The sequence below is a fragment of the Nematostella vectensis genome, chromosome 9 (genome assembly GCF_932526225.1).
Source record: "Nematostella vectensis chromosome 9, jaNemVect1.1, whole genome shotgun sequence".
In the NCBI taxonomy this organism is placed as follows: domain Eukaryota; kingdom Metazoa; phylum Cnidaria; class Anthozoa; order Actiniaria; family Edwardsiidae; genus Nematostella; species Nematostella vectensis.
Window position 1 is genome coordinate 6,100,218 of NC_064042.1, and position 17,033 is coordinate 6,117,250.

General features: G+C 41.8%; 2 protein-coding genes across 3 annotated transcripts; one reads left to right on the top strand and one right to left on the bottom strand.

Annotated features, from left to right (window-relative positions):
• Positions 1 to 580: 580 nt before the first annotated feature.
• On the top strand, positions 581 to 7,906 carry LOC5507061 (monocarboxylate transporter 10). Its single transcript, XM_032375572.2, has 6 exons — positions 581 to 638; positions 1,576 to 1,925; positions 2,999 to 3,561; positions 4,754 to 4,897; positions 5,739 to 5,964; positions 7,383 to 7,906. The coding sequence occupies exons 2-6, from the start codon at positions 1,676 to 1,678 to the stop codon at positions 7,691 to 7,693; spliced, it is 1,494 nt and encodes a 497-aa protein (XP_032231463.2). The 5' UTR covers positions 581 to 638; positions 1,576 to 1,675; the 3' UTR covers positions 7,694 to 7,906.
• Positions 7,907 to 9,152: 1,246 nt separating this feature from the next.
• Positions 9,153 to 15,087, bottom strand: LOC5507062 (monocarboxylate transporter 10). Of its 2 annotated transcripts, XM_032375570.2 has the most exons (6): positions 15,015 to 15,087; positions 14,745 to 14,920; positions 13,951 to 14,169; positions 12,287 to 12,561; positions 11,847 to 12,186; positions 9,153 to 10,875 (listed from the first exon to the last, which is right to left on the bottom strand). In XM_032375570.2, the coding sequence occupies exons 2-6, from the start codon at positions 14,893 to 14,895 to the stop codon at positions 10,238 to 10,240; spliced, it is 1,623 nt and encodes a 540-aa protein (XP_032231461.2). In that variant the 5' UTR covers positions 14,896 to 14,920; positions 15,015 to 15,087; the 3' UTR covers positions 9,153 to 10,237. The 2 variants fall into 2 exon arrangements, with proteins under 2 accessions (XP_032231461.2, XP_032231462.2); XM_032375571.2 differs by lacking the exons at positions 13,951 to 14,169; positions 15,015 to 15,087 and having other exon boundaries at positions 14,745 to 15,004.
• Positions 15,088 to 17,033: the final 1,946 nt, after the last annotated feature.

Below are 17,033 nucleotides of genomic sequence, written 5' to 3' on the forward strand. Positions count from 1 at the left end.
CAAAAGTCATGGTCCGCCCCTAGGAAGCCTGTGAAGGAATATACATTTGTACATATTTGTTTTTGTTAAGAATATTTTTCTGTAAAAAAGGGATAATGTCCAACCTAAAAAAATGTATCTATATGGGGATTTGCATGCTCCACCACTGTTTAGAAGTTTATTTCAATTTGTTCCTGTTATTCTGATAATAAAGTGTATCGGTAACCAACTGTCATATACTGGAAGTATTTAAATTATGGTTTATAAAGACAGTTATAAGAAAGTATTAAATACATTTTGTCATTATGCTTAATATTTAATCTGTATTTGTGCTACAAACTAGATCATATCAGTAAAATATTAAAGCAAAAAAGTATGGCTTCTAAAAAAATCAGAGCCCCCTCCTTTAGAGGACTGTTTATTTCGGTGGCCCCCTTTTGGTGGCTAAAAATTTTCAGTCCCCCTTCTAATATCTTCCCTCCCCCCTCTCGGTATATTTAATGAACACTCCCTTATCATTGGACATGTGTTAAATAGATAAAGAAATCGGGTGATATAATTGATTCACGGGTCGCAGCTAAATACACAATTATGACGTCATCACAAGCCAATTACAGCGACCCGTTGTGTCGTCCTGCGCGCGCACGTCGGCCATTGTGGTAAGTATATTACGTGCTATTCTTCCATTATAAAGTGATTGTAATAGGTCTGGTCTGATATAGGATAAACACACTTTGAACGGTTCTTGTCAGTACACTATTTCTAATAATAAAATAGCAAACAAAATGCCATAGTTATGAGAAAAAGAATACTACAAAAATGAAATGGAATGCTAATTAGGGTCATCATGAGAAGGAGAAACACATTTATAAATTTTTTTTAAAAATGACATGAAATGACACCCAGATATAAGCAGTGCCCTTTTGGAAATTTTAATGGAAACATTGCACACTATTAATGACAAATTTACTTTTTAAAGGAACCCAAACTTTTTTATGTGATTTTAAATATTCCTTACACTTGGCCGCGTATGGGAATTTTTTTTTCTACAAGCAACGGGGGTGGGCCACTGTGGGCCCAATATTCGAAAATATTCCAAGAAAATTATCAGTCGGGGCGTGCCTGTATCTCCCATATGAATAAAACCCTTGTCGTTTTAGGGGTCTGGTACCGAGGAATTTTCGTTACTTTTCAGAGGCCTTCTCTATTGACTAAAGATGGTCACAGTCACTGTTTTTTTTCTCTTCTGAATACAATTCATAAAGTTTGCGAAACACCTGCGGTACGGCAGCATTAAAAATGACAAAAATCATGCAGGTTGTCCAAATAAGAAATATATTATTTTACTTATATGGAAGTGAAAGCGTATGGAAAAAACGAAAATTTTTGTCTAAATTTTCTTGATATGGAATATTTTCTTGATGTTTCTGTATGTGTGCCCAATTGTGTACCCCCTGTATGTGGGAAGCTACGCCTCTGTTACAAGTAACAACTGCATATTAGAGAAACGCTATTACAAATCCCTGTATTAGTTCTAATGACCTTATTTCCCAAAGCAAGATCTCACCAGTCGGTCTTTCTATTTCATTTACGAAGACCACGGCTGCGGTGTTGATGGTACGCGGTCCACCATCATCAGCACATGCGCGCGACCTCCTGGAATAGCGGAACAGCTAAACTGTAGCTGGTCTCCATCATGGTCGAAAACGACATCGCGCTGGTTGAGAAAGGCGACTCCAGAAGTCACGGGACTGAAGGCTTGGATGACGTCACGCGAGCAGATGACGTACACGTTTGTGTACAGCCTTATCCCGAAGGGGGGTGGGGATGGGTTGTATGTCTTGGAGCGTTTTTCATACAGTTTCTGATGCTTGGAGTGCAGAACTCGGCGGGGATCATCTACACAGCGCTGGTGGATAGGTTTCACGCCCATAGAGGAGTGACAGGTGAGACAAAAAACTACACCTTTTTCAAAGGTTGCACTCGGAGAATTTGGGTATCCTAACCCGCAGTGATTCATGGGTATCAAGTTAATAAACAAATAAGCGTAAATAAAATATAAATCCAGGTTTCTAAAGCTGTAGAATTATTGTTTACCTTCTTATCAACATTCACATAGCTTTCAGACACAAGGACTCAGCCGTTTATACGCTACCCATGAACCACCGCGGGTTATGACACATGGATTCTCGAGTGCAACCTTATTTGAAATAGCTGTATATTGTAACGTTGTATAAAACAAATGGGTCTCATTTTTGAGTGCATCTGTCCTCTGATAGATGCACAGATGCGTGTCATGAACAAATAAATTATCGACTGCGTCTCGTTGCGTAGTTTTTTTTGGTTCCATGACGTGCTGTGACGTCATCTGTGCATCTATTAGAGGACAGACACACGCAAAAAGGAGATCTATTTGTTTTATACAACGTTACAATATAGTTTTGAGGAACGCGCGCATGCTGGCGCCAAGCGTGCGTGTGGTGTCCTCTAATAACACATGGACCCTTGACCAATCAGAGCGCGCAAGTGTCGTTGTATACTACTTATAATTATACTATATCATTACACCTATTTTAAATAAGGTTCCTCTTGAGAATCCGCAGAATCGTAGTCGGCAGTGCATCATGGGTAACGCATATTAAATGGCGATCTCATCTGTATGTTTACAGGTGTATAAACAAGGATGCCACGAAATGCTTTCGAAACGTGGAACTGTTTTAATTTGAAATTATTTGCTCATTAATGGAGTCTCCGAGTGCGACCTCATTTGAAAGAAGTGTATAATATTCAAATGTAAATGATGGTTTCCCCGTAGAGCGCTTATCACAAAACCTCTACAGGTCACAATGTAGGTAAGCGGAGGAGGAGAAGTCAGAGGAGACGTGACATGCTTGCGTCTCGTTGTGAAAATCAGTGCAAAGGGGACGCAGATAGGAAAGACGTAGAGTTAGAGCCTGGTATTAGATATGATACCTTTTGTGAAGTTATTTAAATCCATCACTTTTTTCGTTTTATACAGCATGGGTCGGTTCCCTAGCAACAGGAATGATGTTTTTCCTCGGACCGCTGACCACCTCCCTCTGTGAGCGCTTCGGATGTCGAGTGGTTGGTTTGGCAGGCGCATCGCTGTGCACTATGGGATTACTCCTCTCGTCAATCGTCACCAGTCTTCCCGTGTTGTACTTCACCTACGGCATCATATGGGGAGCTGGGACGAGCTTGTGCTATTTTCCAACTATCATCGTTTTGTCTAAATACTTCAAAACAAGGCTGTCGCTTGTAAACGGACTTGTGACCGCGGGAAGCGGCGTGGGTACCCTGTGTATGGGTCCTATATTGCAGCTACTCTTTGCGCATCTCGGCTATGCGCATGCGTTCATGGCACTGGCCGCATTCATGGTGCCTGTGTTTGTTTGTAGCGCTTTGTTTCGCCCAGTCCGAAACGCTTTCTGTGAAACAGGGAGACCACATGAGACGAGAAAGATGTTTTATTGGGAGATTTTCAAGAACAAAGGCTACGTGGTGTGGATTGCGTGTCTGTCCATCTTCATGCTCGGATATTTTGTACCCTTCGTGCACTTGGTAAGTTTAATTCTTTAATCACATGCACTTCACGTGTTGATCACGTGGTGTGGATTGCGTCTCTGTCCATCTTTATGCTCGGATACTTTGTACCCTTCGTGCACTTGGTAAGTTGCATTCATTAACCTAGGCAATCCACGTGTTGATCACGTGATAGCCATGTACTGGTCACTGGCCAGGCCATGTGAGCACTACCATGTGACGGTCACGTATCGTTTTGATTGTTCCTATCTGCTGTTCACGTGATAACCCCATTGTGGTCATGTTTTCAGGCCCGTTCCCAGGGGGTTAAACGGGGTGCGAACGCACCCCCCCCCCCCCCCCCCCCCACACACACACACACACATTATTTGTGGATTTACGCCGATGTAAATGCTTTATAAGGTGCCATGAATAAAACATCTATCTATCTATCACACAACAGCGGAAAGTCCACTGCCCATTCCAATAAATGTGCTATTTGTAGACAAAACTATAAGCATAAACAGTATAAGGGAATTAGATAAAAGAGGCATTCTAGATCACTCTGGTATATATTTTAAATGTCTCACTTTTGTGTAGCCAAATCCAAAAATAAATGCCCGTCCAAATCTTAAATAGCTTTTTTTGATGTGAATAGATTGTTATAGTTAAACACCCCCTCCCCCTCCCAACCCCCAGAAACATTTGGTCCACATTTTCGGAAAAATGCTTGGTACGGGCCTGGTTCTTGTCATGTACTGGTACATGATTACCAAGTGCTTGGCACGGGCCTGGTTCTTGTCATGTATTGGTACATGATTACCAAATGCTTGGTACGGGCCTGGTTCTTGTCATGTACTGGTACATGATTACCAAATGCTTGGTACGGGCCTGGTTCTTGTCATGTACTGGTACATGATTACCAAATGCTTGGTACGGGCCTGGTTCTTGTCATGTACTGGTACATGATTACCAAATGCTTGGTACGGGCCTGGTTCTTGTCATGTACTGGTACATGATTACCAAATGCTTGGTACGGGTCTGGTTCTTGTCGTGTACTGGTACATGATTACCAAATGCTTGGTACGGGCCTGGTTACCAAATGAAGTTTCCCCATGCAGGTTGCCCTTAGGCGTATTCCAAAAAAAGAAATTCAAACTGTATTTTCTGATAGATATATAAAATACCTTTAATAACTATCAAATTCAAATTTCCTTTGGCGTTTTGATAGGTTCGTCACGCCGAGGATCTAGGCGTTCAACCGACGAAGTCTTCGTTGCTGATCGGTTACATGTCGATTGCGTCGACTCTTGGTCGGCTAGTATTCGGAAAAATCTCGGATTCTCCTTGCATCAATAGGCTTCATGTATATCAGGTACTTGGTCACACAAGACTCAATAACTATACACTCCCAAGGGAAAGGGGGAGGAGACAGGAGTAGGAAGGGGGTAACGGGGGAAGGGGAGAAAATGCCTCCGAACAGACCCGTATTATTGTGCTTGTAACTTTAATCATTTCATTTCTAATAATGTGATGATATAGGTGTTTTATCGATTGGCTAGCAAAAACTAGCTGATTCTCAGGTAACCTTTTGGTACTTTAAACTCGGACATTGCTGTTCTTACACCTCTAACACAAACTGAGAGAGTCGATTTCCAGATTTTGGTGTATTTTATTCATTGTTCTGGTACGAGATCGCGACAGTTTGGGCTTTTTGATTATAGTAGAATATAACTAGGTGTATGTGCAGGCGTAGTGGATTCAGAGACAGGAAACCTGAAATCATATCAATATTTGGGTGACCTTCAAACCCGCTCGGTCAATCTCTCGGAGGCCTGGGTCTAAGGACTTTATAGGATTAGTAAGGAAAATATTTGACCAAGCGAGCAAGTTTTGCTTAATAATTTTTGCAGCGAGTCTCAAATTGACAGGAATCAGTATTTTTAACCATGTTTTCTGGAGATCAGGGAGCGGGAAAACTTTAGCTCTTCTAAATATGGGCATCTGTGCCCATATAAGGCAATACATACGAAGGACACTATCCGTGGGGAATATGTTTGATATGAAATCAACACAAGGATGGAATGATTTCTTTAACACCTCAGCAAAACCACTCCGTTTTCAAAGAGGAGTAAAAGACATAACATTTCAACCTTGTATTGATACATTCCCTAATAATTGCTTACTTTTAACTGCGCTTGCAAACTTCTTCGCAGTTTGGCTTTCTTGTCATGGCCATGTGCGCTCTCTTTGTTACCATGGTGACGGACTATGCAGGCCTTGTAGCGTACTCGGTGATCTTCGGGCTGTTCGAGGGTCTATACGTCGTGTTAATCCCTGTCATCACGAGTGATATCGTCGGAGCGAGTAAAATGTCGTACGCGCTCGGTGGGATGTTCTCTGTCATGGCGTTCCCTATGATGCTAGGGCCGCCCATAGCAGGTAAGGGCAAATAAGGGCAGCCCATAGCAAATAAGGGATGCAATGGGAGTACCCATAATATGAATGCTGGAATAGGCGATGGGCCCTGCGGGGTACTGCTTTAGACATTCCGTACTCCCAGCCCAACAACTAATAATTCCTGAAAGGCCGATTAACTTATCCCTAGATCAGCGCCTAATCCCGGGTTAAAATTTGCTAATCGTAGGTTAGCTAACCTACGGATAACTCACCGTTCCCGAAAGCCAAGTAATCCCCGATTTACCCGTGGATGAAGCGAGTGAAAAACTGGTTTGACGAGTAAAATTCATATAGGATACTTAGTAGATCAATAAAGAGCAACCCAAATTTACATTTGGTTGGTTTATTACCACAGAGAAGCCCCAAAACACCTCTACATCACCTGAAATTACATCCATTTCATTGGTAAAATTGCCATTTGCAGGATTCGAGTTGGTGCGTGACACTAGCGAGACATATTCATTTCAAGTATAAATTTCATGTATTTTTTTGTCTGTCCCAAGCACAATTTTCGAGTCAGCATAGCAACGAATGTCGCATAACAAAACGAAATGTTAGGACATTTGATCCCTACATTGTTTTTGTGTAACGTCATTTTTGTCGGCAACTTCATTTGATGAAACTTTAGTTCTTCTAAAAAGTTTGGGAGGCCTGTGTTACCATAGGTAGACCGTAGGTTAGCTACCTCCCGAGCAGGGTTAGATTTTACCTCCAAACTAACCCAGAGTAAGCGTTAACCAGCATTTCGGGAACAGAACTGATCCGGGGGTAAAAATGGTTAGCGCAAATTTAACCCTGGGTTAGCGCTAATCGGCTTTTCAGGAACCGGCCCCTGGAGGCCAAACCACGGATACTTCATTGTGAATAAGAGATGCATTGGGGGTTCCCATATTATGCATAAGTAGGCAGAAAGGGTTATTCATACATGAGGGTAACTTCGATTGAGGACTAAATCCAATAGGGGCAGTGACGTTTTCTTTATTACTGTAGTGACATGTTGTCAGCCTTGCTTTTTGTCATCCTTAAGCCGGGGAAATACGAGGCACAAAATCCCTCAACTTGTGCCTCGTATTTCGCCGCCTTTAAAGCTAGGTTGTTTTAGGCTGGGTGTATGACATAACGGGAGAGTACTCTTCTGTTTTAGACTGGATGTATGACATAACGGGAGTGTACTTCTTTTGTTTTAGGCTGGGTATATGACATAACGGGAGAGTACTCTTCTGTTTTAGACTGGATGTATGACATAACGGGAGTGTACTTCTTTTGTTTTAGGCTGGGTGTATGACATAACGGGAGAGTACTCTTCTGTTTTAGACTGGATGTATGACATAACGGGAGTGTACTTCTTTTGTTTTAGACTGGATGTATGACATAACGGGAGTGTACTTCTTTTGTTTTAGGCTGGGTGTATGACATAACGGGAGAGTATTCCTTGGCGTTTTACCTGTGCGCAGCCACCGCCTTTATACCAGCGTGCCTTATGTGTCTTATCCCCTACCTGACAAAACCTCCCAAGTCCACCCCCCTGACTTCCCAAGCCCCCACCCCACAGGCAGGAATTATACACCAAGAGGACAGTCCACAAGAACAACTCAAATCCACCAAACTTTTCGGCTCACTCTTCGGACGCCGACTGCTGCGCGACCAGTCCCCGATCTTCGAGGTGCCAAGTTACGAGATCCTTCGGGTGTTGAGCAATGCTAAGCTGTGAGCGTCGAAAGTCACCCCTGAACTTTCCAACAAGTTTTCGGTCTTATTTCATACAAAATTCTCGTTGATCTTTCACCACGCAAAAATACTGGTTATGTGGACGGTACACATCGCATCAGAGATTACTCGAACATCAAGTTAGTTCATAATATGAGCCATTAATGGAGCAAAATGCAGACTTTCGATCGATTCAAATAAAACACCTTCAAAATAACCATTGCTTTTATCACCAAGAATTAGCTCGAATTTTAGATTCCCAGAAGAAGAACTTTGCATGACTCCGTGGCTGTCATAACTTCTTGGTGAAGTACGTAGGTAGAGTGAGAATGTCATTCGGGGTGTTTCGAGATTCTTGAATTTGAACAGTAGGCGCGCGCTATTAGTTTTCTTTTTGGACGACGCTGGGTCGCAAGCCCTTACACACGGAGGCGTTCCTGTGCGGAAGCCCACCCCCCAAATTATGCTAATAAGAGGTAATTCGGGCGTATTTCAATATATGCCTTTTGCCTTATAATGAGACTGTCGAGAAGTTGGCTCTTAAACACGAGGTTTCGTTATAAAAGGGAAAGCTCCTCCCACCCCCAGGCTCAAGAACAATCACTTATCAATCAGTCAATGATTCAATATGTCAGGACAATTGCTCTGAGCGCAATTGTTTCAATCAAATCTTTGTATTGTTATCCAAATCAAATATAATTCATGCCTAGAGTTGTCGACCTAAAATGTTTCTATTTATCGTAAAATAATGCTATACCAAGCTGGGTGCCCTTTAAAATACGAGCATTTTCATCACAGCACGAGAATAATTTATGCAGATACATTAGATCATGGATAGCGAAAAATTTAAAATTTTGCACCGAATACGTGAGTGGACAGCAAATCACCGATTCACCAATCTCTTAACACAACTGTCTTGTTACCTGTGCAAAAATAGTTTTATTTTAACCGACTGAGGCTCAGAGATAAGCAATATTACAGGGGGCTTATAATGTGAATGATAGGGTGGCAGTGTTCTGTTCCCGGAGGTGGGAGGAGCTTTCCCTTTTATAGTGGAGCCTCGTGTTTAAATGCTTCTATGCAGTCGTTCCATGGGCGGATCCAGGATTTCATAATGGGGGGTGGATGATGGCCGGATAGACCACTTACAGCTGACCCAGTGGTTCTTGGTAGGTCACTACATAGATCTTAAAATACTTCAAGCTGAATTGGATTTGTCGCGTCAGCAAAGTCAAGCAGGCGAAGTCATTTATTTTCTTTAAAAAGTGTTTTTTTTTTTTTACTTAAAATGGGGGTGGGTATCCACCCAATCCACCCCCCCCCCTGTATCCAACCCTGCGTTCTAACATCTGTTACGCAAGGCGCTCTCAAGCAATTGCATGACAGGGTGCAGAGCGACCGCGTAGTAGACTAGGTCCACCCCTGTGCTCTTCAAGAGCATTAGACAGTAATGTAAACATCCCTATCTTTATCCGCTTTATTTTCAATATCTTCAAGAGCATTAGACAGTAATGTAAACATCCCTATCTTTATCCGCTTTATTTTCAATATCTTCAATCAGATGATAATTATAAAAACGGAGTTGTCGAAAAAATTATACACTGAAACACACAGCAGGGATAAGGGGGAGGGAGGGGGACATACTGCCACGCGCATCAGTGCCCTACACCCCCCCCCCCACCCCCAATGTCCTAGTGGACATTGGATGGTTCTATGGAGACTACAGCGACTCTTTGCTATACTTGATTTTTGTTTTAAATAGTACGAAATTACTTTTGTCTTCGCCATTTTATTTAGGTAATTAGAGCAGCAATAATTCTAAAAATCTGTGACGTCGATATAGGGAGAACTGCCGACCTATTTATTGTTTTTATGTCAAAACTTGAATTTTATGCAGACTCGTACCCAGTCGTTATTTGCTGTTGCGGGGACATCCACTGGAACCCTGATGCGGAGACGGAAAAAAGATAACGACTGGCAGATTACAGATCCAAGATGGCGGACGAAATCGGCGTGCAAATGTTACGAATTTCACAAACATAGAATGACCTATCCATACTGCATTTCTTGCTTGTAAAATTCCATCTGCACATGATGACTGCAGAAATAGCCTATATACTTTCCTGGAGTTTGGAATTCGGCGTAAGATCATGTGCGAATAGTGACTTCCTCGCTCTAGAGCTAACATCACAGGTAGCTCAGGATCATTACATTTGACGATTTACTACAGAATATATGGTGACTTTTGAGCGTATAACTTTTTCTCTTCATCTTAATAAAATTTCCTGAAATACTATATATATTTGCTTGGTGTCCTTAATGTTCTTCTGACTGAGTTTTAGCGATTTTCGTTGGGTTTAACTAGTCTTTCACCAGCCATACAGAAGAGCGAATTCTAATAAATTCCTTTGTCTCTTGTCGGTTTTGGTTCCGTCGGCAGTCAGGAGACCGGCAGATAGGCAGCTTTAAGGAGTCGCTTTTCAAACTATCGCCTCCTTCATGAGAGCATAATTCGCCGATTGTTGCAATTCGTCCTCTGGTTTGACAATCATTCTCGATGCATTACGCGAAAAGGGCTTTCGCACACAGACATTAGAGCGATTGGAGACTGGGAGAGACCAAGGCCAGTGCACGGGGCGGAATCTCGGCGAGTTGAAGACACCCCAGGCTCTTCACGGTTGAAATGGGGTAGGGCTGGGGCCGAGTCCCTTCGCAACATGCCTAGACTGCCGCGCATTAACCCGGGATTTCTCAGGCCGACATTATGTACAGGGCTACCACTCCTCAACTGGCGCGACAACAAGGTTTTTGTCACGGATCCTTGGCGTGGCATGTACCGGTTATAAATAGTGTTCTTGGAAGTTGCGATGGATGATTGTGACTGGACCCTTGGAAGTTCCAGGAAGTTGCTTTTCTCGGAATTGGTGAAGTCCAGAAGGTTGCAACAGTTGCTAAGGCTGCTTGAACCGGACGCTGGGGCGGACCTATTCTCGGACACTTCTATGGTGTGTAGGGAGTTCAGGATGGAGCCAATACGGTTACCGACCGAGTCCCGCTTGAAGTTGCCGTTCCGCGTGTCTGGGAGAAGCCACGGGATGAGAAACATGAGAAGCGAAGAGAGAGTCGTGGTGGCGCCGCTGATGTAGAACGCGGTGTCGTAGGACAAGAGAGCATCATACACCAGTCCTGGAAGGTCATGAACAAAATAAGCAGCTGGAAATACTAGGGTAGACATGAGGGTTTGTTTGTTATCATACACTGCTGGAAATACTAGGGTAGACATGAGGGTTTTTTTTTTAACTGGCGGGTTCAAACAAACATTTTTAGAAAAATGTCCACCTATTCGCCTCTACCTTGGCTCACGCCAAGTTTGACTTAAAGCCGCATTGTCACCAGTTTACTTCCGTTCAATTACGTAACAATCTCCGATGATCTTCAACGGAAAACTAGAAAAATATTTCAAAATTATAAAAGCAGTGTGTCTATTGGATGTTCTTTGAGGATGTGATAAAATTAGAGCCTGTCAAATAGAGCGGTTTCAAATAGATAATATTGTCTCTTATAGTTGAGTTTTTGTCGGTCCTCTGGAAGCAAACTGGTGACAATATGGCTTTTAGTGGACAGTGCTGAAAAACGCAAGACTAGTTCCAGTACCGCGCGGTTAAACCAGCCTTTTTGTTTTGAAATGGCGGCGTATTACCGGCGAACTGTCACATTTTGGCGAATGCTAAGAAAACTAGATCAAACCTAAGGCTAAAATTTTCTATATGACTCTCTCATTATTAAACAAATATGTCATCTTTTGTACAGTATGGTTTTAATGCTGTACAGTAAGTCAAAACAGCGACCGAAGTCAGCCTTTCGTACCTTTACTCGAACGATTCAACACTGAGATTTTGTTTGTTTTCGCCAGAACACGCGCATGCGCATACATTATTCAGCACTGTCCTTTTAGCGTGCTTTTAATATTAAAATATTACAATATTAAACTATTAAAATATTACAAGATATGTGATCTGACAAGCTGTCAGTTAAGAAACAGACGGTTCCTCGTATTTTACATTCTTGAGTGTGGGTTAGTTCAACAAAACTGTAATCTATCATCTATACCATTGTTTATATGAAAAGTCATTTATCGGTTACAACTGATGGCTTACCAGCAACCGGGGGTCCGAGGTTTTCGAGCGCCATGTTCAACTTGTCAGCTCCGATAATACTCATAACAAGCACAGTTATCAACACCACGTATATCCCGTCAAACAGCCCTAGCATCACCATGACAACTGCAAAGGATCCATATTCACGTGCGATAGGGCAGAGAGTGGTAGTAATCCCGAACCCTACAATGGCGAACTGGGTCATGTATAGTCGATTAACGCACGGGTGGTCCAAAAACCTTCCGAAAATGATCCGACTAATGGTCGAAGAGATGGACATGTAGCCGATAAGTAGGGCGGCGTCGGATGTGGGGATTCCGAATGACACCACGTGACTAACCTGGAAAGGAAGATTTGGAGATAAGAAGAGAACAGAGAACTAGAGATATTTGACAAAGATCAAAAAAGCAAAAGAGAGAGATAGGTTGGTCTTATCTTACCATATGCACATAGGGAAAAAAGTATCCAAGCATGAACAACGTCACAGCGATCGTGTAAGTGATGAACGCTTTGTTAAACCAAAGGGTAAGGTCCAAGAACGTCTTCTTCTGATTGGTGCAGAACTGCAAGGGCGACTCAAAGCGCTTGTAAGTCAGAGACGCGGCAAGCAGTAGAGTCATTACCCCTGAGAGGATTCGTAAGGTGGAAGAAAAGCCATAGGTCTTCAGTAAGTACTGGAGGAGCGGGCCGAAGGTCAGCGTGCCAACACCGCTACCTGGGGAGATGTGTTGTTTTTCTCAGAACTATTCTTAGAAACACATTTTGCCAGTAGCGCTAATAGGGAAGATGTGTTGTTTTCTCAGAACTATTCTTAGACACACATTTTGCAGTAGCTTTACCTGGGGAGATGTGCTGTTTTCTCAGAACTAGTTTTAGTAACAAATTTTGCCAGTAGCGCTACTAGGGAAGATATGTTGTTTTCTCAGAATTATTCTTAGACAGACATTTTGCAAGTAGCGCTAGCTAGGGAGATGTATTGTTCTCTATTTATTCTTTAAAACAATTAACACCAACAATTTTCCCTGGGAAGATGCGATTTTTTTTCTAAAATTTATCCTTAGAAACTCTTTTTGTTAACACCGCTACCTGGGAAGATGTATGATTTTGTGAGATAAGCTCTTAGAAACTCATTTTGTAAAAAAAGAGAAGATTAATTCTTAAACTTATCTCGCCAACATCGCTACATGGGAAGTTTTTTTTTTCTGTTAATTAAGAAATTCATCTTGTTTGGCTAAAAGGGTTGTGTTTGGCTAGAAGGGATGTGATTGGCTAAAAGGGTTGTGATTGGCTAGAAGGGTTGTGATTAGCTACAAGGGATGTGATTGGCCTAAAGGGTTGTGATTGGCTAGAAGGGATGTGATTGGCTAAAAGGGTTGTGCTGGCTAGAGGAGTTGTGATTGGTTAGAAGAGTTTTTGATTGGAGAGAAAAAATGGATGACGAAGGGTAAGGAACAGAGAGGGAATTACATTACCGAAAGTACTATTTATAATAGTCCAATCGGGATTCAAGTATCATGTACTTACCGGCAGTAATTATACCATTAGCTAATGAGAGTCGCTTACAGAAGTATTGTCCAGGGACGGTCAATGTTGGGAAGTAACAAAAACTTGACCCTACTCCCCAAAGAAAGCTGTATGTCACGTAAAGCTTCGAGAAATCGGTGACACATGACGTCAGAAACATTCCCAGGATGCACAGGATGCCGCCGACAAAAGCAACACATTTACATCCCATTCTTTTGCAAAGTCCGCTGGTCAGGGGGCCGAACAGATACATAAGGCCGAGCCGACCCAGGCTCCAAACACAGAACATATAGTGAATGGCAAATATACCAAATTAGAAAAAGGTTTTTGTGTAAGCGGCGAGTGCCAAATGACAGTTCAAAGACCAAAAGGTGCTTATAAATGAGCTCCAGCGATGCCAGGGCTATAGATCAATAGTGACAAAATATAAAGTTCGTGCAATATCAGGACCAAATATACGAATAAGACAAATGCCACCGGGTAACCCAATATGTGAGTCGTACCACAAGATGACCAAATATGCAAATGAAAGTCATGTGTCATAAGGTCAGGGTCATGGCGCTGGGTTACCGAGTCTCACCTGTCGAAGCTTTACTTTTCCTAAATTCGTCCAAAAGAAACGTGAAAAGAATTCCAAAGGAGTTATGGATCCCAAACACAATGAACTGCGCAAGGAACGCAGTGGCGCACACCACCCATCCCCACCCTCCTTCGGGAACAAGCTTGTTGGAGGAGATAGACTGGGACGAGCTGAGATGACTGACAGGGCTTGTATGTGACGTCCGGATCTCTGTCTCATCTGAATTAGTCCAAGTTGTAATTTAATCAAATGGGAAAAAAAGTTTAAAGGTGTTAAAATGACAGTAGACAAACATTGTTTGTCATTTCTAATTGCGGGGTCAGTATCCATTAAATCGCGCGCTCTGGTTGGCTCCCGTGATGAGGTCCGGTGTCTAACAAAAGAAAAAACGAATTTTATGTTATAAATTGATAGAATTTTCCCTTTCACTAAAACTAAAAAGGTCTACCGAAACGACAAGCAAACCAATAAACATGTTAAAATTCAAACAAATCGAGTAATTATTACTAAAGATTAACTCAAATCAAGCAATATCTCGAACTCTTTTCTTTTAAGGAATGGAGAAATTACTGATATTCAACTTAAACTTAAAACAAAAAAAATAATGGACAAATTAGCGCGGTCAATATAACAAACAAAGCAAGGAATAGCGAAGGACTAGCTGGAATGATTTCCAAATCACCCACCCCATTTCGCCTTCTAAAAGCTACTTCGTATTTGTATATATTTTTTCATAATGTCCCTATTACTTCTTGTAACAAAAGTCCATCATAGCTTATGCATATTGTACTCACTTTCAGATAATAAGTCGAAAAATTCCGATGAGCAGATATCTTCTTGCTGGGATAGTTGTTTCTTGACATATTTTTTCCTCGACTCCAAATTCTTCTTAACATTCATGCTCATATTTATGCTGGGAGCAGAAAATGAAAGCGGTGACTGCATGACGTGAAAAGTAGCAGTTCGCCTCCTAAAGAATCGAAAATAAACACGGTGAAATTGCGTGTAAAAAAGCTTTCATACAATGAAAAATAGTGTCCTGGCTAAAGTTGTCGGTATCTCACCTTTTGTTTAGAGAAGAAAATGGTGAATATTTAAATAAAAATTATCACGTGAGAAGTAGTGAGAGTTGTCAATATCTCAGCGTTCGTGAATCTAACTCTAAGTAGATACTATTAAAATTTTCGTTCCTTGATGGTTATGCATACTATCACTATTTGTAACAAATATATCGCTATATAGTGAGGAAGGTTTGAACAAAGCTAATAAGTGACGGTCAGTTTTGTTTCCTTCGTGTCAACAAAGCGGCCAGGATATTGTGTACGAATTTATTCAGGCATACATTATTTCAAGGGATATATGTTTACGCGTCAAATAGCCTGATTAACGGAGACCTTATAATATTTCAGAAATAGATATACTGGTAAAAAGACAAGCAACACGAAAATGAAAAATAGCGAAAAGTAAGTAATGAACAACTCAGCTCAAACTCAAATACCATAAGTGATTTATTCATAAGTCATAGAGTCATCAGTTGGTCACGTGGTTACAAGACGACCAGGTCAGTCAGCTGGTCATGTAGTTAAATAACGTCAAGTCATGGAGTCACGTGTTTTAAGGAAGTCAAGTAATTAGTCAGCTGATCACGTGGTTACAAGACGAAATGTCATATCATGCAGTCAGTCGGTCACGTCATTACATGACATCATGTCATATGGTCGGCCGATCACGTGGTTACAAGACTTCATGTCATAGTCAGCTGATCACGTCATGACAAGACGTCATCTCATAGTCACGTGTTTTAAGGGCATCATGTCATAGGATCATCTGATCACGTGGTTACATGACGTCATGTCATGCAGTCAACCGATCACGTCATTACATGACGTCATTTCATAGAGTCGCGTGTTTTAAGGAGTCGTGTCATATAGTCAGCCGATCACGTGGTTACAAGACGTCATGTCATAGTCAGCCGATCACGTGGTTACATGACGTCATGTCATAGAGTCCGCTGATCACGTTATGACAAGACATCATCTCATAGAGTCACGTGTTTTAAGGCCGTCATGTTATAGGATCAGCTGATCACGTGGTTACATGACGTCATGTCGTACAGGAAGCTGTACATGTGGTATTAAAACATCATACCATAACCTGATCGGTTAAATGAAGCCCTGGTCACGTGGTTCTATGCTATAGAATCAGCTGATCACATAGTTACAACACGATTTGCTTATCACGCGTCCATCAGTCACATTGTAACAGCGTCATTACTTCCATCGAAGTGACCAAAAACCACCCGCCGCTAGGAACTTAAGTAGACTTCGCAGGTCACGTCCCCATCTCACGGTTTGGTGAGAAATGAGTGAGATGTATCACCAGACGACATAACGCATTTCACAGATTGACATAACTTTTGTGTAACATGTAATCATTCATTTTATACACGGCCTTTCCTCTTGCTAAATAATATACAGAAACATAACGCTTTTAGCGTATTAAATGGAAATGGAAAGCTAAAGAGGCCAAAGAGTGAGTAAAGCGATGAACAGCTGTGGCTGAGAATAGCTCGTCTGCGCTATGTCAGATGCGTATATCCATAGAGATAGGTTCTTCGCGCACATGCGTCAATTTGAAGGAAGCCCTTAAAGCCGCATTGTCGCCAGTTTACTTAAGGTCGATTACCTAACAATATCCGATGATTTTTAACGGAAAACGCGAAAAATATTTCAAAATATTGAAAGCAGTGTGTCTATTGGACGGTTCTTTGAGGATGTGATTGACAATTTAGAGCGGATGGCCTGTTAAGTATCTCGGATTCTAATAGATTCTTTTGTCTTTTAACGGTTGAGGTTTCCGTCGGACCTCCAAAAGTAAACTGGTGACAATGCGGCTTTAAGAAGAACGTCTAATTTACGACTCACTCCAGGCCCCTTTGATTTTTTAACAGTTTCAGGCTAAAACTTTATTAAACCCGTTTTCCAATTCCATTGACCAAAAAAGGACCCTGAAGGTTCTATAATAGGTTCGATATACAGATAGTGTCAGTAAAAAAAGAGCAGACACAAAGACGTGTGGTAAAC

Coding starts and splice junctions, on each gene's coding strand:
- LOC5507061 (XM_032375572.2), top strand. CDS start 1,676: ATGGTCGAAAACGACATCGCGCTGGTTGAGAAAGGCGACTCCAGAAGT. Junction 1,926..2,998: donor CGCCCATAGAGGAGTGACAG/GTGAGACAAAAA, acceptor CGTTTTATACAG/CATGGGTCGGTTCCCTAGCA. Junction 3,562..4,753: donor TTGTACCCTTCGTGCACTTG/GTAAGTTTAATT, acceptor GCGTTTTGATAG/GTTCGTCACGCCGAGGATCT.
- LOC5507062 (XM_032375570.2), bottom strand. CDS start 14,895: ATGCAGTCACCGCTTTCATTTTCTGCTCCCAGCATAAATATGAGCATG. Junction 12,562..13,950: donor GAAAAGTAAAGCTTCGACAG/GTGAGACTCGGT, acceptor ACATCTCCCCAG/GTAGCGGTGTTGGCACGCTG. Junction 12,187..12,286: donor TTTTTCCCTATGTGCATATG/GTAAGATAAGAC, acceptor CTTCCTTTCCAG/GTTAGTCACGTGGTGTCATT.